Raw genomic sequence first — 25183 nt, 5'->3', positions numbered from 1 at the left:
GGGGTGGGTTACACGATCTTCCCTTAGGTTGCTAGTATCCCGGCCAGCACCACGGGGAGGTATGGATAAGAGTTGCTGGGTAAGAGGCTAAGGACCGCGAGACGGGGTCTATTTTATTCCTTTAGGTACGCGAAGTTCCCAGCATTTGTAACGGGCTAACAAGTAATCTAACATCTAACTGAAGCAATAATAATTATAAAACTTTTCCCTTGATTCAGTTCAGAAGTAACCCTTAATTAAGTTACACCGATACTAATACCGGGTATCAATTGTGCAAACATAGAACGCCCATCGCGGCAATGCTATGGCGCCTGGTAAATAAAAGCAACCATCAAATTATGTCCTTTTGATGTTCTCGTTTCTAACCGCCTTCAACAAACGTAAGGCGGTACTAAATTAATGAGATTGTAGGCGGGCACCACCAAGAGGCAATGGCTAGTAGCATAACAAGGTATGCTGGTGAAGGAAGTATATTAGAATAAACTCCTCGAGCATGATGGACTTAATTATTTCGATGTTGTTTGCAACACATCACGATTACAATAGGGCCAAATCATTTGTATTCGCTGGAGAAATATGAAATGAAAAACAAGTATCGCGGTGCGACTGTCTTTCTCACATCTTCCATATTATTTCTATAAAAAAGTAACAATGAAATCCACATTAGCTAAAATAACCTACGAAAATAGTGCCTAATCTTTTCAATTTCTCGCGTAATGAACTTATTACAATATTATGAAATATATGAACATATTCTGAAAAATATACAATTTTTTGCAACTTATGTGTATGGGTTGCCAAATCTCCACAGTCTGCACTTAATTAGAGCATGAAATTTCACTTAAATAAACGAGATTTTTTGTAAACTATTAACAATTTTAAACAAATGAGATACATAGTTTAATCAATGATTTGTATGGCCTAATATCCTTGCATCGAGTTTTCTTTTTTTCGTTTTTCAAATTAAAGTCTCCAATGTATGGAATTAACACCGTGGAATGTTCCACGATTTAATGATGATGCCTACCCAAATTAATATTCCTAAGCTGCGATGAAAGCATGATAAGCCAAGCCTTCCATCATGCAAATTCAAAAACTGAAACCAAATTTTGATTGCTTTACGCTAACTAGGTAGATGGCTCCCCGCGCACAAAGTTCAGGGTTAATATCTCCCCCCTTGACAACGGTAACGGGAAGAGCCACTGGTGGTACTCATCCATCAGTTTGAAATATTCATGCGACGCTCCACGTTGTCGGCGGTTCCGTGCTGTACGAAGGCGCCGAATATGTTCGGTTCACCCTCCAATCTAAAACCAACTAACAAACGGTTACGGTTAGCAAGCTTAAATTGTTCGGTTAATAATAGATGAGGCCACCGCAAGGAAGTGCGGTTGTAGCCAGAATAAGGAAACGACCGTCGTTTCCCCTTAGTTGCCAACTTGAATTGGTTGATGAGAGCAAACGTTCAACCAAAGAGCGGAGCTTCCGACTTGCAAGTTATCGAGCTTGTTTTTGGGACCGGTAGGTTTTAGTAGGTGCTAATGAATGGGTCAGCAGAAGGATTTATTTCAAATGTAAACTATGCAATTGATTAGGTATTTGATGATGATATTAATTTCTGCTTTCAGGGCCCTCGCCGAAGGAATTCTGGCGGACAACCCCCACCTGGTGCTGCTTTTCTACCTATCACAACTGTTTCTTAGAGAACTTATTAAAAGCCACCGACTGGTGCAGGTCATTCCTATGGATATGTCCGGATATTATGGTGAGTGTCATTAACTAGGACACACGTAATAATGTGAAGCTTGATATCAGCGCATTAATCCTACAGAAAACCGAGCTGGTCCATCTAACCTTGGGAACGTGATAAGTCAGATACTGCTGTGTAAGCAGATTACTCCCGATTTCAACCAGGAGGAACTGTGCAGTATAACCAAGGACTCGCAAGAGATTGCACGGATATTGCAGGACCTGCAGGAGTTCATGCCACAACAAGAAACGTATTTAGGTGAGTATTTAAAAATTGACGGTGTCACGCCATTTGGTGCCATTTAAGGTGATTATAGAATGAAGCCAGCAATCGGCTATTTTGTAAACCACGTGCTTTTCCAATATTTTTTTCAAGAGCACTAGATGAAAAAACCATAACGCGTATTGGGCTGAAATAGATCGTTTGCTTAGTTATGCTGAACAATCATAATTTGAGTTTCGGCACTGTACGAAAACTATTACGCCAGTTTTGGGGTTTTGGAAATGTATGTAGATAGACGTGTGGTGAATTTGAAATTCATCACGGGCTTCATTCTATAATCACCTTAAGGGCCGATGTCCACGTAGCGCTGCGTGCACGCTGCGTTCACGCAAGGTACCCAGCATCAAATGTCTACGTGTGCATTACTCCACAGGACGCAGCTTGAAAAAACGCTACGTAGGCATCGGCACTAAAGGAGAACATTTCACAGACTGAATATTACTTGGACCCTTGGCCGGCTCATCTCGTGGCGATAAAGACTATTTCTACATTCACATTTCACAACTATAATAATCAAAAAGCAAACAATTTTGGGCAAAATTAATCACTGGGTTGAAACTCAAAGCAAAATCACAGTTAAACATTATAAAAAGAAGTTTAGGTTATAACTAATAAGAGGAAAATGCACACCAAGATGTTACCTGTTCACCTAATTTCGACTGAGCTTTACCATTATTATACAGAGTTGCTTGCTGCTATATCATGTTGCATAATAATCATTCGGCATAAATGTTAATAGAGCTGTGCGAATGGTATTCAGTTATCCAAGTTTGTTGTTTCTACTAAAAGGGCTATACATGATAATTGGACGCATGATTGTACGACGCGGCGGAAGAAGGATAGAGAAGGTTCCTGAAAAAACGGAAAACATTTCAATTATTGACACATCTACTAGCGAGATAAATCAACTTTCAACTAATTTTACATTAACGCAGTGGCGCCGGGAGTGGGTGGGACAAGTAGGACATGTCCTACACATGAAATGTCCTGCGTAGGACAGTGAAAGCATTGTCCTATCCATGATTATGGTAAGAACATATGAGTCATTTGCTGGGAAAAATTTGTGTGTTAGCAAAAGGTGATTTTAAAGTCGATCAGAATCTAAAAAAAATCATAGAGGTTTCAGGGATCCTAAAGCAATAGACTACCGTCGTCGGGGGTAACAATATTGGTTTGGAAGGAGAGAATGGGTCAGCGCCTTCACCGAGGTCGTAAAACAAAATCGTTCAAAAAGATTTGTTATAATTTAGTTTAGTTGCTCTCAGATACTACAAGCATTCTATGTAGTTGAAACAGTGACCCATTCTTATCCCCATTTTACCCATTGCCACCCCGACAACGGTATTAATTATTCCTTAGGACTTCCGGCAATTTATAATTCCGAAAGAACTCGATGATGTCCAAACTTTACTTAACAATAAAGGTTTGCAGAATTCTTGACATCTGCAAATGCTAATGATGATATGAAACTCTAGAAGTAAGCAATAATTGAACCATTAAATATTTTTTCGAATTTCTGTGATCTATGACTGCTGGATGCTATGATGGATGGATGGATGGATGATCTATGACTGCTGGATAACTCTATAGAGTTATTCGATAATCGTAACAACTTCAAGATGTATGGCATGCGTCTTGGAAAAGCAATATTTTTCTTTAAAATCGAGGAAATTTTTTCATATTATGTGAGTATTCTTGCCACAATCACTATTCAAGTGCTAATTATTTTCAGAATTGATTGCTTGCTTGATAACTGTCATATAGATTTTAATAGAAATAGATTTTATATCAATATGGGACAGTTATACTTCCAGCGATTTATAAACACACCCAAATCAGAGACAAGCTCGGTGGTCTATAGACTATCGTTTCTGCCTATAAGCAGGAGATCATGGTTTCGATCGCGGGGCGTCACTTGCCTATTCTGTATGTCAGTTCTTTCTGTGTTTCACGTTCCACCAAAACGATTTCTACTGTTATAGCTCCAAAACCTCCCGAGGCACCTTTAGGAAGTCATAGAGTTCTCTGCTCCTCTCTTAAGTATATGTGTCCAGTTTTCACAAGAACGTGGCCAATATAGATCTCGACTTCTGGAGAGTGCCTAAGAGATAGTGACTAGTTCAAAATCAATATCTGTGATAACGGATGGAAGTGATGCTACTGTCATACAGTAGTCTAGGGCTGTAACATCTACGAATCTATGCGAAGCGAATCGATTAATGCTAATGCTATACCAGGACTCTTGCCCAAATCGGCATTTCATGTTTGTCCTACCCACGACTCGAAACGTGGATGGGCCTCTGCATCAACAACTAAGAAAATCATTAAGCTCATTTAGTAGAATGTCTTCATCTGTCATAAGACGAGTTTAGTACTATTTTATTTAATGCTACCACGTTGTAATGGCGAGTCAAATATCCGACACTGAAGATGATCTTACCTTACATTTGAGGTCGAAATACGTATCTGTATAGATAATAACGTGTTGGAATTAAATGGAAAACTCACCTTAAGACAGGTCTCCCTTTTACATAGAATAAAAACTATTCTTATTCGCTCATGCGTTATGAAACGTATATCTCTTACTCATACTCATAATCATACATTACACATAATGACATTACTTCTATTTGTCAAGCTTATTCTATAGGTATATAATACTATGAAACTCTGAGTCTTCTTTTGAGTAATGTATTATCTTCTCAGACAAGACTGATAAATGCTTAAAACTAGCATGATTTATAAAAACGTCGTATGTCCAAATGAGAGACTCTCTTCCATTAGGCTCTTTTTCGCTGATATCTAGGCTAGTTTTGAATTTATTGCAATATTTTCACCTCAGTATACTAGACAAAGCAATTTTCTTCAGATCTTTGCTAAAAAATCCTATGTAAATGTTAGTATGGCTTTGTAATAATCGAAAGAGAAAGTAAACAGAGTCTCTCTTTTGGATATACGACGTTTTCAAAAATCACGCTAGAAATATAAGGAATGATAGAGAGAGGGGAAATGCATGTTACATACCCTACCTTACCGTCAGCCGGGCAAATGCATTCTTCGGATGAAGAAATCATATCTCTTCTTGCCTTAAATCGAGGAAACGCCTGAATTGAAAAAAGGAAATATATCCTCTCTTGCCTTCCGCCAGGTAAATGCATCCCTAAAAGAAGTGATTATATATTCCCTTGCCTAAAAGCGAGCAAATGATTGAATTGAAAGAAGAAATCATATCCTCTCTTGACTTCTGCTGGGCAAATGCATCCTTCAAAAGGAAGGATCATATCTCCCCTTGCATTGAACCGAACAAATGTCCAAATTGATTGAAAGAACCGTACCGTATACTAAAATTTCCAGTTACGTTATTTTAATCTACCGAACTATGGAAACGACATTTTTTTCTTTTTGTGTAGTCGAAATTCCAGTTTAACAGACCTACCAGAATAATATCTTTAAAATATATGACTGGGTAAAACTGGGGTATGTCAAAAAGATTGGAAAACGAAACATTTTGGTCGAAATTCATATCATCTTTGCTTGAAATAATTCGATTTTCATAGAACGGACGCAATTTTTTTTCTATTTTACTCCTAGCTTCTAGCTTATCTATTTTCGAGCGCACACATTTTACAAAGGTCGAGAAAAGCACCATCACCGCTAGGTAGATTGAAGGTTTTTCCCTTCTCGTACAACAAAGTTGTACCGAAAGGCTATCATTTCACTCCAAAATCGAACTTTTTATAGAAGTCTCGGAGACCCATGATGTTATATACCAATCGACTCAGCTCGTCGAACTGAACAAATGTCTGTCTGTCCGTGTGTATTTGTGTGTGTGTGTGCACACGAAAACCGAAAAACATTAGCCACATTTTCATATACTAATTCTTAACCGATTTTCTCGCAACAAGTTGCATTCGACAGGGTACATAGCCTTGTTGATCACTATTGAATTTGATAACGATCAACCTTTGCGTTTAAAAGTTATTAAGAAACTATATATAACCGCCATATAAGGTTGGTGTCTTGGCTAAATGCGAGAAAGGCAGTATCACCACGTGGTTAAGTTGTTGCCTTTTTTTTCTCATATTAATATTATTTTTTATATATGTTTGGCCGGCCTTTTTCACTGTTTGGCCGGAAGTACCGAGCGCCCGACCAAGCGTACGCAGCTATGTAGCCTCGGGCTTTTTCTTCAGCTTCCTTTGGAGCTTCTTGTCGCTCAGGGTAGTCGGCCGCTCGGAACCGGTCTTTCTTCCGATACTCTGATGGATGTCTAATAGTGTCAATATGTTGTAGATTGCGTATCTGGCGTCCACAAAGTGCCGCAAGATGTCCGTTTTTGACGCGGCGGGGTGTCGTTCTTTGAACGCGCACATTTCTGATTGGAGCTGCTTCACTGTTTTTGCACGGTTTTTTCCATGGTTAGAGTTCCTCTGATGGGCGCTTTGATAATGCATGAAGAAGAAAAAAAAATGATATTAAAAGATATTCTTACAAGAATCCATACAGAGAAATTTTTAAAACTCTCATAAAAATTCTAAAAGCGATTTAAGTGAAATCAATGAGTAGTACAGAGTTGGACTTTTCTTATACTGTACATCAAGTGTGATATCACAAAATTAAATTTAAAATCAAATCCTTGCGTTTATTATGCAGTAGAAGAAAAGTCCAGCTTACCGTTTTTTATTAAACTGCTCCTAGAATTGTTGGGAAGAGTTTCAAAAATTTCTCTGTATGATTTCCCGTTCAAATATTTTTAAATATTTTATAATCTTTCTGCCTCTTCATGCATAATCAAAGCGCATAGAGATGTCAAAGTTTGTCTGCTGACTCATGGACTACTATGATTGATTGATGCATAGGAAGTTTTTTTTCAGCGACAATGAATGCCGTCGGTTGATCAAAGGGCACAGTAGTTTCAACTAGAGGCCTGAATAAGAGAAATGCGGATACAAAATATGACTCTGCCAACACTGCATTCAATCTTCTTCATCAAAGAACAACACATGAAAAGGAAGCAATGGTTTATGTAGATAAAATCTCACAATCCGCTATTTTATGTGTCCACATCACATAACAATAGAATCCAATAAACAATGGAATTTCATTTCATAGTCTATAAATGACATGCATATATTATTGCAAACTAATGTGAAATACATTCAATTTTTTTTTTCCTTTATTTATTTGTTAGGCACTCTGTGTTACTTAACCGCTACTGTGCCGAGATCTACTGTGGTATTCTGCTCTACAGAATCCACACATAATCTATTTTTAGATTTCCATTACCATTATTGTTGTCGTTGCCAGTCCATCTCATCGTGAGTCCATTGTGCCCGTTTGTCCATGTCGTGTATTCAATGATCGTTGCATTGTTCGGTTGCCATTAACCTTCTGTCTGTGCTCAAAAAAACTTACGTTGTGTCAAATTGACCCCAAATTGAAATTGCTATAACTTTTTTAATGCTTGGCCAATTTTGGATTTTTGGGGCTGTTTCGAAAGATAATTTAATCATCTTTCAGGTCGTTACAAAAGATTAACTATTGGTGGGCTAGTACATCGTGGAGAGGGGTTTTAGTGAACAAGGGTATAAAACCAGAGATTTTTCATGATTATTTTACTTATATCCGAAAATCCTACACAGAAAAAAATTCCATGGTAACGGTTACTATTTTGTAGACTACGCCATGTTTTTAAAACAACCACAAATTTTCAGTTAAATTAACCACGCATTCGGACAAATTCACCACTGATTCAGTTCATGCAACAACATTCCACCAGGACCACAGTTGATTTTTACTGCGCGCATGGTAAAATCAAACGGGTTTGTTGTCTGCTGAAAATCGTCGGTGCGTATTCTTAAATTAACCCTCGGAATGGTAGTTTCGACCGCAACATTTTTTTGCGTGTACCCATTTTGAACTGCACCTTTTTTAAAAAGGTTATGCAGGAAGGCATGTGCTCTGGCATGAGGCGTTGATAAGTTTAGAACTCGGCCGCCAGGTGGTGATATATTTAAATTCATTATTTTGGAGTACTTAAGATATTCCGATATATAGAATTCTCCTCAGTAAAAATATTCTTATCGCACAAATTCAAAAATTGGAAGACGTACTCATTATATTGAGCACCGCTTTGTAGTGCTAGACATCCTGAACAATATTGCCGAATACAACTTGAGTGTAGGTATAAGGGATCTCAAGCTAAAGCATTATTTCATATATGCAAGAATATTGCAAGTCCGCTAGCGCCGCCTATTTGTAAATTTCCTAATTATTCATTTCGTCACATATGTCATATGACAGTCCATTCCCACCAGACGAACTTTATTTAAGACGGCATTTTTACAAATTTCAAATTCGTGCGATAAGAATATTTACAATGAGGAAAATTCCATATATCGGAATTACTTGAGTAGTCTAAATTAATGAATTCAAATATACCACCACCTAGCGGCCAAGTTTTAAACTAATCAATGCCTCATGTCAAAGAACACACCTTCCTGCATAACCTTTTCGAAACGGTGTAGTTCAAAATGCGTAGGATTTTCAGATATAAGCAAAATAAGCAGAAAAAACACTATTTTTGTACCCTTCTCCGCAAAAACCCCTTCCCGCGGGGTACCCGCCCACCTATGGTCAATCTTAGGTAACATACTGAAAGATGATTAAGTTATCTTTAGAAACTATCCAAGAAATCCAAAATATGCCAAACAATAAAAAAGTTATAGCAATTTCAATTTGGGGTCAATTTGACCCCAGAGCACAGACAACGTAAGTTTTTTGAAAAAAGTACACTGTAGCGCATATTTTTAAGATTATTGAAGTGAATTTGCACCTAGGAGACAGATCTCGGCGAGTTTTACCAAACTACCAAAAATTACTAAAATCGGTTGAAAATTAAAAAAATGGCAGCCACTCAAAGTGGCCTGGGGTCATATTGACCCCAGAGCACAGACAAAAGGTTAATCCGGGTAACGTTGGAGGAATGCCTCCGAGAAGAACAAGTTGTCAGTCGTCATCAGGCAGCCGTGACGGTAAGGCGCGTACCCCAAACGCCACCGCATGGGCTGTGGATCTGGCGACTGACGAGGGTTTGGTGGAGGGGCTGGGAATCGAACCCATGACCATTCGCTTGTAAGGCGAACGTGTAGCCAACTACGCTACGGGACCCCCCTATACATTCAATTTTGTTTATTTGAAAATGGCATAAAATCGAATTTGGCCGTTTTCAGTATTTGAGCCAACATTTTGGCTGCTTGACAGTTCTCCTGCTCGATTGGCTGCTGTTTTTTGACGGTTCGATTGGCGGCACATACCTATCCGCGTTTCTCTTATTCCGGCCTCTAGTTTCAACAACATATCAGGAGTATTCACCTCACGGCGTAGGTTGCTGCGTATCTTTTTATAAAAATGTTTCATAGGAGATTTGAAATATGTCTCTTGTGATTGTGTAATAAACATTTCAATCATTAGATACGCAGCTGCTCACGCTGTCAAGTGAATACCCTTATTGTAATGTGTCGTCACTGTTTTGTGCAACTTTTGCCGGACGATAATCTTGCTGTCTAAGGCCAAGCCAAGTCTAATTGGCCCATTCTACTGTTGTGCCATTGAGAGTGATTTTGTCTGAGGAACATGTTTGAGGAATTTTGAGTGGGGGAAGAGGAAGACCTGAGTCATTGCCGCGTGGAATCCCAAGTAACACTGAAAACATCTATTTTTTAGAAAAACAAAAAACTAGTTGTATTTAAGTTATAATACTGAAAAGTAATACCTTCTTTGTTATAGAAAAGGTTTATAAGTGTTTTGTATAAACATTTCTGAGCGAAAATATTCTGTGTTGTATTTCTGTCAACAAGAAATATATATATATATATATATATATATATATATATATATATATATATATATATATATATATATATATATATATGACTTCATTATAACATGCACCATAACTAACAGTGTGAGTGTTTTATTGGTGTTATATGAATGTGGCAGCACACATGATATGCATTCATTGACGGAAATATAACAAGTTAATAATCGCATTATTTTTTGCAGCAAAAAGAAAACTACTAAAAAATATTTATATGGAGTAAGAAATCTACATGTTAGTAAAAATAACTAGCGGTTTCAGTCTGGTCAATAGAATTTAATACGTCGAGTTCAGAAGGGTACTCTTTTTTGAAATTGATACATTCAAGTATGTGCCCTAATTAGTAAGTATTGAATCTTTTAAAAATGTTTTTGAGATCTTTTATGCTCGATATATGAAAAATGGCACAAACTATAATGCACCAATGACAAAGTGATTATTAGGGTGGCTCATATTAGTATGAGAATTTTTTTTTTCATTTTTTTATGGGCCGCCCTCTTATTCAGTTCTTTTTTGATGCCCTGATGCTCTGGACAAAATTTTAGCCAAATCGGTCAACGTTTGGGCGGTGCTAAACTCGTTGGAAGTTCATATGCAAAAATGTATGCAGAAACATCCAAAAACAGTGATTTGCAGTTGGACGGCACAACTTACGATGAAGAACTACGATACTCATCCAAATCTTGAAGAATTTAATACAGAATGTTATGCAGAAAACCGCGAGAAGATTAGAGATTAGAGCTCGGAGAAGTTATTAGCATCAGGACATCAAATAGAACCGAATAAAAGAGCGGCCCATCAAAAAATTTGAAAAGGTGTTTTTTGAGCCACCCTAGTGATTATACTTCTGAACTCGGCGTACATAATTCTGTATTACAAATAGAAATTGCTTGAGCAGTTCTTCGTCGGCGAATGCCAGGCATATTCCATACTTGCGATTGCCCATCACTTGATTGCCCATCCTCAGCTGTTCGTGGCCAACAAGGATCTGATTGCAAAATTCGTCAATTTTTATGAAGTTTGTTCTTTCTGCGTTCTGAAACGGTAACTATGATAAAATAACTTCGAAAAAAAAACAACAAACATATAACAAATGTGTTATAAAGCTGCATCCGCGTCCGGGCTTAGTTTTGAACTTAGTTACAACGTCGTTGTATAACAAGGCAATGATTCGAGTTTGAAGTAAAAAATACAGTGTTGGTTAAAAACGTAACACTTTACAAATAAAATTTCTGTTTTGAATTAAATTCAGTAAAAAAAATACTTCATCCTTTTTCATACAATAGGATCATTTCAAAAATGAACTTTTGATAGTATTTTTTTAATACAGTGGACTCTCCATGAGTCGATGTTCTATGACTCGATATCGACTCATGGAAGCAAATTTTGCCATATTAATAAATATTTTCTGGTTTACTGTGATGGTCCTTTTAAACAGCTTCAAGAAATTTCTATTCCACATCTCGATGTTTCCATGAGTCGATGATCCCTTCAATATCGACTCATAGAGGTTTTACTGTAATCAATTCAGCTCTACAAACAAGTCATATCTGTAGAAGGAACAGAGATTTGCATCACGATACAAATGATGATGATTTGATGATTTTTCGTGCTTCCATTATTATGTTATTATCTTTTAATTAGGCCGATACAAATATTTAAAATCTATTTTGTCTCCCCTCCCTCGGATTTTTTTTTGCCATAAAATAATATTTTGAGGGGGCAACAAAATAAAATTCGGATAATTTTGAGGATTTTCAAAACATTCTTTAACAAATCCGAGCAGTTTTTTGATTTTTTCCATTATAATATTTATTTTCTTATTATCCCCCCCCCCCCTTGACCTTTCGGAGACCAGTAGGACAAAAAGTTAATTAAATAATTGTAACGGGTTTGTATATTTCGATTATTTGATTTTGTAAATTGACCTGACCGTTTCTTTTATTCAGAAATGATTAACGAAAACACGAATAGCTTGAAATATTTATTTTTGTTTTACCAGAAAAGTAGTTATGTATGTAAGGGGTAGTTCAAAAGTGAGGTCCACTAGGTATACAGAAAAGCGTAGGGAAGGGGTGAAGAATCTCAAAAAGTAGTGGACTTCATATTTGAATCTGCTCTAAATGAATACAAATATGTACACATAATGGGATTTACAAAGGAACTATATTAGTGTTTATGTGCTATTTGATTTCATTTGACCCTCTACTATGAGAGTATATGGAAAAGGAACATCGACAAGTGGAACTCAAAATCAATGGAAGCTTATATTTTTTTGAGGAGAAGTTAAACTTTTTTTCGATCAGTAACAAAGATTTTGATTGGCACTGTGATGTCCCCTAAAAAGACTCCATTGCAATGCCATGTTTTCAGATATTGGAAATGGTTGAATGCTTTCTTCAATATTATACATGGCGCATAAATTTGCAGCAAGTATAATCAAAAACTACGCGTTAAATCTTGAACCGCAAGGAAAAAATATATTTTCCTACTGAGTACGAACTCATTTTTCAGTCCATAATTAAACTAAATTTGTTGAAAATCAACTTTATGCACCATTAGCCATTAAGGATAGCCATTAAAGTATCGAATTATAAATATATAAATGAAAAAAAAGAGTCAATTTTCTCTTGATATAATTATTGCGTGGCTAAAAAAAATACTTTACATGAAACTTATACAAACTCAATAATAACTTATTAGTATTAACCCTTATCCTCTGAACGTACGATTCACCATTTCATATAATCACTAAAAAAATCATAACTTCCGCATTTCTCAACCGATTATGACAATCAACCCCTCAAAACAATTGCTCAGATCTCTAGTTTCTGGAAATGGGATAATATTTTGGGTTGACCACTTGGTTCCGGAAATATTCCGGGGTGTACTGGGGTAGGTTTTTTGGCAGCCGTGGAAACACTTATTTAGCACTTCTATAAGTCAACGTGCGACATGTCAAACTTCATGATTTTGCAAAACAAGATCGGTGGAACTCATTTTGGGAGTTTTTGGACAAACTGGACATGTTCCGGAATCTTCCGGAGTCCTGGTCATCCGGGGAAAATGGCCATTTTCGATCAGTTATAAAACCTGGCTTGCGACATATCAAACTTCATGATTTTGCAAAACAAGATCGGTGGAGCTCATTTTGGGGAATTTTGGACAAGCTGGACATGTTCCGGAATCTTCCGGAGTCCTGGTCCACCGGGGAAAATGGCCAATTTCGATCAGTTATAAAACCTGGCTTGCGACATATCAAACTTCATGATTTTGCAAAACAAGATCGGTGGAACTCATTTAGGGAGTTTTTGGACAAGCTGGACATGTTCCGGAATCTTCCGGAGTCCTGGTCCACCGGGGGGAATGTCCAATTTCGATCAGTTATAAAACCTGGCTTGCGACATATCAAACTTCATGATTTTGCAAAACAAGATCGGTGGAGCTCATTTTGGGGAATTTTGGACAAGCTGGACATGTTCCGGAATCTTCCGGAGTCCTGGTCCACCGGGGAAAATGGCAAATTTCGATCAGTTATAAAACCTGGCTTGCGACATATCAAACTTCATGATTTTGCAAAACAAGATCGGTGGAGCTCATTTTGGGGATTTTTTGACAAGCTGGACATGTTCCGGAATCTTCCGGAGTCCTGGTCCACCGGGGAAAATGGCCAATTTCGATCAGTTATAAAACCTGGCTTGCGACATATCAAACTTCATGATTTTGCAAAACAAGATCGGTGGAGCTCATTTTGGGGATTTTTGGACAAGCTGGACATGTTCCGGAATCTCCCGGAGTCCTGGTCCACCGGAGAAAATGGCCATTTTCGATCAGTTATAAAACCTGGCTTGCGACATGTCAAACTTCATGATTTTGCAAAACAAGATCAGTGGAACTCATTTTGGTTTTTTTTGACAAGCTGGACATGTTCCGGAATCTTCCGGAGTCCTGGTTCACCGGGGAAAATGGACAATTTCAATCAGATATAAAACCTGGCTTGAGACATGTAAACTTCATGATTTTGCAAAACAAGATCAGTGGAACTCATTTTTGGGGATTTAAAACAAACTGGACATGTTCCGGAATCTGCCGGAGTCCTGGTCCACCAAGGCAAATGGCAATTTTGGATCAGTTAAAAAACCTGACTTGCGACATGTCAAATTTTATGATTTTGCAAAACTAAATCGATGGAACTCATTTTGGGAGTCTTCGGACAAGCTGGTCATGTTCCGGATTCTTCCGAAGTCCTGGTCCACTGGAGAAAATGGCAGTTTTCGATCAGTTATAAAACCTGACTTGCGACATGTGAAACTCCATGATTTTGCAAAAGAAGTTCGGTGGAACTCATTTTGGGGGTTTTTGGACAAGCTGGACATCTCTCGACTTCATCGGGAGCACACGCATACTAGCCGATGTGCTCAAGGACCGTGGATTCGGCATCGTAGTGCTGCAGGAGGTTTGTTCGAAGGGATCAATGGTGCGAACGTTTAGAGGTAATGATACCATCTACCACAGCTGTGGCAACACACACGAGCAGGGAACAGCTTTCATAGTGATGGGCGATATGCAAAGGCGCGTGATCGAGTGGTGGCCGATCAATGAAAGAATGTGCAGGTTGAGGATCAAAGGCCGGTTCTTCAACTTCAGCATAATCAACGTCCATAGCCCTCACTCCGGAAGCACTGATGATGATAAGGACGCATTCTACGCGCAGCTGGAACGTGAGTACGACAGCTGCCCAAGTCACGACGTCAAAATCATCATAGGAGATTTTAACGCTCAGGTTGGGCAAGAGGAGGAGTTTAGACCGACTATTGGGAAGCGCTCACCGGCTGACGAACGAAAACGGCCTACGACTAATTGATTTCGCCGCCTCCAAGAATATGGCCATTCGCAGCACCTACTTCCAACACAGCCTCCCGTATCGGTACACCTGGGGATCACCAATGCAGACAGAATCACAAATCGACCACGTTCTGATTGATGGATGGCACTTCTCCGACATTATCGACGTCAGGACATATCGTGGCGCTAACATCGACTCTGACCACTGTCTGGTGATGGTGAAACTGCGCCCAAAACTATCCGTCATCAACAATGTTCGGTACCGACTACCGCCGCGGTACGACCTAGAGCGACTGAAGCAACCCGATGTCGCCACTGCATACGCACAGTATCTCGAGGCAGCGATGCCGGAAGAGGGTGAGCTCGATGGGGCCCCTTTTGAGGGCTGCTGGAATACAGTCAAAGCAACCATTACGTTCGACGAAGAGTGCAGACACATTCTGGAGGAGAAAGACGCAGCGCAGGCGGTCGCGCTGCAGCAAGGTACCCGGCAGAACGTGGAACGTTATAGACGGGAGCGAAGACAGCAGACCCGCCTTTTTCGGGAGAAGAAACGCCGCCTGGAAGAAGCGGAGTGCGAGGAGATGGAACAGCTGTGCCGTTCTCAAGAAACACGCAAGTTCTATCAGAAGCTCAACGCATCCCGCAAAGGCTTCGTGCCGCGAGCCGAAATGTGTCAGGATAAGGATGGGAGTATCTTGACGCATCTTTACTGTACGGTAAATCCTTCAAAAATGCCGTGAATACCAGGTCCCAACGAATCATCTGTTCGTTGATTTCAAGGCGGCATACGACAGTATAGACCGCGTAGAGCTATGGAAGATTATGGACGAGAACAGCTTCCCTGGGAAGCTTACCAGACTGATCAAAGCAACGATGGATGGTGTGCAAAACTGTGTGAACATTTCGGGCGAACACTCCAGTTCGTTCGAATCGCGCCGGGGGCTTAAATAAGGTGATGGACTTTTGTGCCTGTTATTCAACATTGTGCTAGAAGGTGTCATGCGAAGAGCCGGGTGTAACAGCCGGGGTACGATTTTCAACAGATCCAGTCAATTTATTTGTTTCGCGGATGACATGGACATTGTCGGCCGAACATTTGCAAAGGTGGCAGAACTGTACGCCCGCCTGAAACATGAAGCAACAAAAGTTGGACTGGTGGTGAATGCGTCAAAGACAAAGTACATGCTTGTGGGTGGAACCGAGCGCAACAGGGCCCTCGTAGCAGTGTTACGATAGTCGGGGATACCTTCGAGTTGGTCGAAGAATTCGTCTACCTCGGATCCTTGCTAACTGCTGATTAGAGTGTTAGTCGTGAAATACGAAGGCGCATCATCTGTGGAAGTCGGGCCTATTACGGGCTCCAGAAGAAACTGCGGTCGAAAAAGATTCGCCAACGCACCAAATGTGTCATGTACAAGATGCTAATAAGACCGGTTGTCCTCTACGGGCATGAAACATGGACAATGTTCGAGGAGGACTTGCAAGCACTCGGAGTATTCGAGAGACCGGCACTTAGGACCATCTTTGGCGGTGTGCAAGCATTTTCTGGAGACTGGCCATCTAGCGCTGAAACATGGACACTTTTAAATCCGTACTGAAACCTGGTATGCGACATGTCGAACTCCATGATTTGGCAAAACAATGCCAAACTGAGAACATTCTGGGGAATCTGAAATGTTTTGGACATACTACGGGATATACTGGCCACCTATATACGTGGATATGATCACATTTATATCTGTTGTGAATCAAAATATGCGATATTTCAAACTTCATTGTTTTCATTGACATGTCGCAAGCCAGGTTTTATATCTGATCGAAAATGGCCATTTTTCCCGGTGGACCAGGACTCCCGAAGATTCCAGAACAAGCCCAGCTTGTCCAAAAACCCCCTAAATGAGTTCTACCAATCTTGTTTTGCAAAATCATGAAGTTTGATATGTCGTAAGCCTGGTTTTATAACTGATCGAAATTGGCCATTTTCCCCGGTGGACCAGGACTCCGGAAGATTCCGGAACATGTCCAGCTTGTCCAAAAACTCCCAAAATGAGTTCCACCGATCTTGTTTTGCAAAATCATGAAGTTTGATATGTCGCAAGCCAGGTTTTATAACTGATCGAAATTGGACATTCCCCCCGGTGGACCAGGACTCCGGAAGATTCCGGAACATGTCCAGCTTGTCCAAAAACTCCCTAAATGAGTTCCACCGATCTTGTTTTGCAAAATCATGAAGTTTGATATGTCGCAAGCCAGGTTTTATAACTGATCGAAATTGGCCATTTTCCCCGGTGGACCAGGACTCAGGAGATTCCAGAACATGTCCAGTTTGTCCAAAAACTCCCAAAATGAGTTCCACCGATCTTGTTTTGCAAAATCATGAAGTTTGATATGTCGCAAGCCAGGTTTTATAACTGATCGAAATTGGCCATTTTCCCCGGTGGACCAGGACTCCGGAAGATTCCGGAACATGTCCAGTTTGTCCAAAAACTCCCAAAATGAGTTCCACCGATCTTGTTTTGCAAAATCATGAAGTTTGATATGTCGCAAGCCAGGTTTTATAACTGATCGAAATTGGACATTCCCCCCGGTGGACCAGGACTCCGGAAGATTCCGGAACATGTCCAGCTTGTCCAAAAACTCCCTAAATGAGTTCCACCGATCTTGTTTTGCAAAATCATGAAGTTTGATATGTCGCAAGCCAGGTTTTATAACTGATCGAAATTGGCCATTTTCCCCGGTGGACCAGGACTCCGGAAGATTCCGGAACATGTCCAGCTTGTCCAAAAACTCCCTAAATGAGTTCCACCGATCTTGTTTTGCAAAATCATGAAGTTTGATATGTCGCAAGCCAGGTTTTATAACTGATCGAAATTGGCCATTTTCCCCGGTGGACCAGGACTCCGGAAGATTCCGGAACATGTCCAGCTTGTCCAAAAACTCCCAAAATGAGTTCCACCGATCTTGTTTTGCAAAATCATGAAGTTTGATATGTCGCAAGCCAGGTTTTATAACTGATCGAAATTGGCCATTTTCCCCGGTGGACCAGGACTCCGGAAGATTCCGGAACATGTCCAGCTTGTCCAAAAACTCCCAAAATGAGTTCCACCGATCTTGTTTTGCAAAATCATGAAGTTTGATATGTCGCAAGCCAGGTTTTATAACTGATCGAAATTGGACATTCCCCCCGGTGGACCAGGACTCCGGAAGATTCCGGAACATGTCCAGCTTGTCCAAAAACTCCCTAAATGAGTTCCACCGATCTTGTTTTGCAAAATCATGAAGTTTGATATGTCGCAAGCCAGGTTTTATAACTGATCGAAATTGGCCATTTTCCCCGGTGGACCAGGACTCCGGAAGATTCCGGAACATGTCCAGTTTGTCCAAAAACTCCCAAAATGAGTTCCACCGATCTTGTTTTGCAAAATCATGAAGTTTGATATGTCGCAAGCCAGGTTTTATAACTGATCGAAATTGGACATTCCCCCCGGTGGACCAGGACTCCGGAAGATTACGGAACATGTCCAGCTTGTCCAAAAACTCCTAAAATGAGTTCCACCGATCTTGTTTTGCAAAATCATGAAGTTTGATATGTCGCAAGCCAGGTTTTATAACTGATCGAAATTGGCCATTTTCCCCTGGTGGACCAGGACTCCGGAAGATTCCGGAACATGTCCAGCTTGTCCAAAAACTCCTAAATGAGTTCCACCGATCTTGTTTTGCAAAATCATGAAGTTTGATATGTCGCAAGCCAGGTTTTATAACTGATCGAAATTGGCCATTTTCCCAGTGGACCAGGACTCGGAAGATTCCGGAACATGTCCAGCTTGTCCAAAACTCCCAAAATGAGTTCCACCGATCTTGTTTTGCAAAATCATGAAGTTTGATATGTCGCAAGCCAGGTTTTATAACTGATCGAAATTGGACATTCCCCCCGGTGGACCAGGACTCCGGAAGATTCCGGAACATGTCCAGCTTGTCCAAAAACTCCCAAAATGAGTTCCACCGATCTTGTTTTGCAAAATCATGAAGTTTGATATGTCGCAAGCCAGGTTTTATAACTGATCGAAATTGGCCTTTTTTCCGGTGGACCAGGACTCCGGAAGATTCCGGAACATGTCCAGCTTGTCCAAAAACTCCCAAAATGAGTTCCACCGATCTTGTTTTGCAAAATCATGAAGTTTGATATGTCGCAAGCCAGGTTTTATAACTGATCGAAATTGGCCATTTTCCCCGGTGGACCAGGACTCCGGAAGATTCCGGAACATGTCCAGCTTGTCCAAAAACTCCCAAAATGAGTTCCACCGATCTTGTTTTGCAAAATCATGAAGTTTGGTATGTCGCAAGCCAGGTTTTATAACTGATCGAAATTGGCCATTTTCCCCGGTGGACCAGGACTCCGGAAGATTCCGGAACATGTCCAGCTTGTCCAAAAACTCCCTAAATGAGTTCCACCGATCTTGTTTTGCAAAATCATGAAGTTTGATATGTCGCAAGCCAGGAGTTATAACTGATCGAAATTGGCCATTTTCCCCGGTGGACCAGGACTCCGGGAGATTCCGGAACATGTCCAGCTTGTCCAAAAACTCCCTAAATGAGTTCCACCGATCTTGTTTTGCAAAATCATGAAGTTTGATATGTCGCAAGCCAGGTTTTATAATTGATCGAAATTGGCCATTTTCCCCGGTGGACCAGGACTCCGGAAGATTCCGGAACATGTCCAGCTTGCCCAAAAACTCAAAAAAGGGGTTCCACCGATCTTGTTTTGCAAAATCATGAAGTTTGGTATGTCGCAAGCCAGGTTTTATAACTGATCGAAATTGGCCATTTTCCCCGGTGGACCAGGACTCCGGAAGATTCCGGAACATGTCCAGCTTGTCCAAAAACTCCCTAAATGAGTTCCACCGATCTTGTTTTGCAAAATCATGAAGTTTGATATGTCGCAAGCCAGGTTTTATAACTGATCGAAATTGGCCATTTTCCCCGGTGGACCAGGACTCCGGAAGATTCCGGAACATGTCCAGTTTGTCCAAAAACTCCCAAAATGAGTTCCACCGATCTTGTTTTGCAAAATCATGGAGTTTGACATGTCGCACGTTGACTTATAGAAGTGCTAAATAAGTGTTCCCACGGCTGCCAAAAAACCTACCCCAGTACACCCCGGAATATTTCCGGAACCAAGTGGCCAACCCAAAATATTATCCCATTTAAAGAAACTAGAGATCTGAGCGATTGTTTTGAGGGGTTGATTGTCATAATCGGTTGAGAAATGCGGAAGTTATGATTTTTTAAGTGATTATATGAAATGGTGAATCGTACGTTCAGAGGATAAGGGTTAATAATATAAATTATAACTAATATATAATATAAATGTATGCTCTAAAAGAGCATTTCATAACGTTTACATAACATCGCTTGTTATAGTATGTTATATATTGTTCATATAAGACATTAATTTAAGCATTTTAAGCTTTTTTGGTCTTATAAGCGTTATAAAAATGGTAATGTATTTATGAAGAAATACACGATGCTATGTATTATATGTGCATTATACTGCCGTTATACGCATAACTGTCCCATGTATATAGGGAATCCCAGCAAACATGGGACAAATATGCGTATGACGGCAGTATAGACTGTTGTAAAACAAGTTGTATTGCTTGGGATCAGATCATCCAACTAGTGGAACCCTGTCAGGATATCCAGGCTTAGTTGGAGTTTTGCCACTAGCTCTCTGATCACTCTACCTTTGTGGACGAAAAAACTGTCGTCTGTAAACAGAGACAGAATGCCCCCTTGGAGGTTCTGGCATGGGCTCAAGGATTCTACACTGGGGGACGCCCGGGATTATATTGTGCGCATTGGAACTTACTCTGCTGATTTGGAATTGGAATTTGGATTTGGAAAGTTATCGCCGACCGATAGTTGTTGACGATTTTCAGCAGCGGGCAACCACCTTTTCAAGCAGCTTTGATAACCCCGAGAGAAAGCTGATGAGATGCTAACTTTTGGGCGAGGAAATATTCTTCCCAGGTTCCGGATCGAGATGACTTTGGGTGACTTCCAGGACGATGGGAAGTAGCTGTGACGGAGACACTGATCAGCGAAAGTTGCTCGAAAAACGGAGCACTCATGTGCTTCAGTTCGAGATTCAGAATGTTGTTCACATTGTCGTTAACGACTTCGTGTGGACTGACGATGTTCTGTCCAAGATTGTTTTTTAAAGACCACCATATTTTTAATTCCTTTCTTTATTAATTAGGCACGCTGTGTTCTTAACCGCTACTGTGTCGATATCTACTGTGGTATTCTGCTGTACAGAATCCACAAAGAATCTATTTTTAGATGTCCATTATCATCATTGTTGTCCTTGCCAGTCCATCTCATCGTCCATTGTGTCCGTTGTCCATGTAGTGCATCCAATGATCGTTGCATTGTTCGGATGCCTTTTATCCGGGTAACGTTGGAGGAATGCCTCCGAGAAGAACAAGTTGTCAGTCATCATCAGGCTGCCGTGACGGTGAGACGCGTACCGGCGTATCCGGCGACTGATCCGGCAACTGGGGTTTGGTGGAGGGGCTGGGAATCCAACCCATGATCATTCGCTTGTAAGGCGAACGTGTACGTGACGACTTATTTCGGCAGAGTTTCCAAGCGATCCTTAGAGCCATTGTTGTCCAATGCGATCAAAGGATCAAAGAAGAATATCAATGGTTAGTGCGTTGCTTACATGTCGAGTGTCGAGTGGCACATGTTGTTAACGGGCCTGGGAAAGCACCTCTTGGCTGGCGTGGAGCTGTTCGTCGATTTCCTCCGGTGTTACGCACGCACCTTGTACCAAGTCGACTCGATGATAGTTTCGCCGCGATTTCTGGTGCCGATTTACCAACGAGCCCACTTTCGCCACCATCAGGTAGTGAGATGTGGTCATTCATGTTTGTGATGTATACGTCGAATGTTGCATGGACTCTGGACCGACTCAGCCGTGAGGGGGAATACGGACTCAGGATCGTGTAGTGGCCTTCCTCCATGTCATTTTTCTAAAGGGTGCCGTTAAAATGATATTGCGCGTATTCATGCCTTCCTGGCAGACCCCGTTTCCGTTTCCAACATTTAAAAGCTTCTTTGAATTCAATGTTTTGCTACGAAAACAGTTTTAGGACATTTTCTCGTTTTATCAAGCATGAATATAAAAGGCATACTCAAAAGCTATAAATTTTAAGACTACAGAAATACGTTCACTGAGATAAACATTATTAACGTTTTAAATCATTTAACACATCGTAACGCGGAAGATTTAGACATTCTTAATAGATACCTTTATAAGAAAAAAGAGACGTAAGTCCTACGTCAAATATGTAGAAATTGATTTAAAAAAATATTGATTGTAATATTCGTTATTGATAGTCTGCCATGCTTGTGACAATTGTGAAAGCTAGATACATAAGTAAATCGAACTGAGTGTAAAAGAATCAAAAATCTAATTAAATTAACTCTTGAAATCTCTTGAAATCCACATACCGACAAATAAGTCTCTTTCAAAGATATTAACATACCTTCGAAAACATTTACATATCCTTTGCATAATTTACAACATGATCACTTAATTGATAAAAGTTCTCATGATAATGAACACATTTTTCTCTTCCTTCCACAGAGCGCACGATTGCTCTAACGACCGAAATCAACGGACCATGGCCGGCGAAACGACGACGGGGTTCGCTCTACAAAAATATGGGCCTTCTGTGCTGTGTCTCGCGACCTAACTACCTATGAATATAGGTGGTTGCAGTTTTCAGCAATCACTTCCAACAACACCCAGCCTCCCACCCTGGAGCGGGACAGCACTGGAACACGTCGGGGTCATCAGCTATTGCTCCCTACACCACTTTGTCATAGGATCTTATCTAGTGGATGACATCGTCGTCACCACACCGTAACCAACCACCAGCTGCACATTGTCGTTGTCGCGACTTGAATAAAACCACAAAACCATCACCATACCAATAGACAGATGGCAGAGAGAAGACCACCAAATTCCAGTACCTTTAGATAAGTTTATTTTTCTATGTGTGTTATTTCTATATAGAACGAATAGAGGATGTTAGTAAAAGAAAACTATAATATATACGACTCATAATACGGTAGAAATATCTCATGAGCAATTCTGAAACGGCAAACAAATCCAAAAACGAACAACTATTGTAGCTATGGGAAAACAAAACAAATGGAATCAGCTATTGAATAATTATGAAGTGAATGACAACTTTAAGTTGGTTTCTCTATTCCAAATTTCAATTTAGCTTATTCACCTACACTATTAATTATTACAGCACCAATAACAGCGGTTCTCAACGTTTTTCTTGAGAGGTAACCCTTGGAACTTTTACATTCATTGAGGTACCTCCTATTTTTTCGTTGTAAATGAAAATAAGCATAAATCATGATGTATATGAAAAACTGATCTGAAAACTAACGGGAGATAGGCAATCCAAAAAGTTTCCTGATTTTTTTCTGAATGCATATTAATTTCATACATCAAGCTTCCTATAAGATTTTGAGGACTTTTTGAGGCTTCCGAGCCTCTTGAAATGAGGCTGCCGAGCCTCTTGAAAGGAGGCTGCCGAGTCTCTTGAAAGGAGGCTGCCGAGCCTCTTGAAAGGAGGCTGCCGAGCCTCTTGAAAGGAGGCTGCCGAGCCTCTTGAAAGGAGGCTGCCGAGCTTCTTGAAAGGAGGCTGCCGAGCCTCTTGAAAGGAGGCTGCCGAGCCTCTTGAAAGGAGGCTGCCGAGCCTCTTGAAAGGAGGCTGCCGAGCCTCTTGAAAGGAGGCTTCCGAGCCTCTTGAAAGGAGGCTTGAGCCTCTTGAAAGGAGGCTGCTGAGCCTCTTGAAAGGAGGCTGCTGAGGCCTCTTGAAAGGAGGCTGCTGAGGCCTCTTGAAAGGAGGCTGCCGAGGCCTCTTGAAAGGAGGCTGCTGAGCCTCTTGAAGGAGGCTGCTGAGGCCTCTTGAAAGGAGGCTGCCGAGCCTCTTGAAGGAGGCTGCTGAGCCTCTTGAAAGGAGGCTGCTGAGCCTCTTGAAAGGGAGGCTGTCGAGCCTCTTGAAAGGAGGCTGTCGAGCCTCTTGAAAGGAGGCTGCTGAGCCTCTTGAAAGGAGGCTGCTGAGGCCTCTTGAAAGGAGGCTGCTGAGCCTCTTGAAAGGAGGCTGCTGAGCCTCTTGAAAGGAGGCTGCCGAGCCTCTTGAAAGGAGGCTGCCGAGCCTCTTGAAAGGAGGCTGCTGAGCCTCTTGAAAGGAGGCTGCTGAGCCTCTTGAAAGGAGGCTGTCGAGCCTCTTGAAAGGAGGCTTCCGAGCCTCTTGAAAGGAGGCTTCTGGAGCCTCTTGAAAGGAGGCTTCTGGCCTCTTGAAAGGAGGCTCTGAGCCTCTTGAAAGGAGGCTTCTGAGCCTCTTGAAAGGAGGCTTCCTGAGCCTCTTGAAAGGAGGCTCTTGAGCCTCTTGAAAGGAGGCTTGAGAGCCTCTTGAAAGGAGGCTTCCGAGGCCTCTTGAAAGGAGGCTCTGAGGCCTCTTGAAGGAGGCTTCCCTGCCCCCTGAAAGGAGGCTTCCTGAGGCCTCTTGAAAGGAGGCTTCTGAGCCTCTTGAAAGGAGGCTTCCGAGCCTCTTGAAAGGAGGCTTCCGAGCCTCTTGAAAGGAGGCTTCCGAGCCTCTTGAAAGGAGGCTTCCGAGCCTCTTGAAAGGAGGCTTCCGAGCCTCTTGAAAGGAGGCTTCCGAGCCTCTTGAAAGGAGGCTTCCGAGCCTTATGGAAGGAGGCTTCCGAGCCTTATGGAAGGAGGCTTCCGAGGTACCCTCTATGGTACATGTACCCCAGATTGAGAACCGCTGACCTATAACATCTAAAGAAATTTATAAAATTGTGTTCACCTATAAACACCTGGAGTGTAGACAAAGCTCGCTGAAAATCCGCAAGATTTATCCCATTTACAGGACGCTGAGATAATAAAAGTCAAGTTTTATTTTTCCCTATAGGAAGTTTGCGCTAAAATAGGTTTCAGAATTTTTCAGGAGATTTCTACTTTACAATGGGTTATTCATACTGATGGCTCAAATGGAAGCAAAAAGCTGCACCTGCCGGCAAAGCTTCCACAGCATCCTATTGATCCATGGCTGAAACGTGTAATCGAAAAGTAAAAGCATAGTCGGTTTAATTGAGGGTACTGATACTGACTGACCAGCATCGTTCTTCATTTTTGTACCACATAGAACCCAGACCGTTTGAACGAAAAATAGCACCGGATGAAAATCGATGATGATCCGTTCCTGATGACACCGACATCCACGGGGATTAAAGGCAATTGGTTCCGAAATTGGATCGGATTAGCGGCAGGGATAATGGGAAAAAGAGGTCACAAAGAGAGATATTTATACCATGCTGGACGAATG

General features: G+C 41.0%; 1 protein-coding gene across 7 annotated transcripts in view; it reads left to right on the top strand.

The window, feature by feature from the left end:
• LOC134204189 (uncharacterized) overlaps nucleotides 1-23445 on the top strand; it is a 378242-nt gene extending 354797 nt beyond the window's left edge. For all 7 annotated transcript variants that reach the window (XM_062679017.1, XM_062679018.1, XM_062679019.1 and 4 more), the window contains 3 exons: nucleotides 1629-1765; nucleotides 1832-2008; nucleotides 22414-23445. In XM_062679017.1, the coding sequence (XP_062535001.1) occupies nucleotides 1629-1765; nucleotides 1832-2008; nucleotides 22414-22532 (433 nt within the window). In that variant the 3' untranslated portion in view covers nucleotides 22533-23445. The remainder of the gene's footprint in view (nucleotides 1-1628; nucleotides 1766-1831; nucleotides 2009-22413) is intronic.
• The last annotated feature ends 1738 nt before the right edge of the window (nucleotides 23446-25183 follow it).

Source organism: Armigeres subalbatus, unplaced genomic scaffold, assembly GCF_024139115.2.
Source record: "Armigeres subalbatus isolate Guangzhou_Male unplaced genomic scaffold, GZ_Asu_2 Contig435, whole genome shotgun sequence".
Lineage (NCBI taxonomy): Eukaryota > Metazoa > Arthropoda > Insecta > Diptera > Culicidae > Armigeres > Armigeres subalbatus.
Note: the sequence above shows the minus strand (reverse complement) of the source record. Positions and strands in the feature narration are given on the sequence as shown.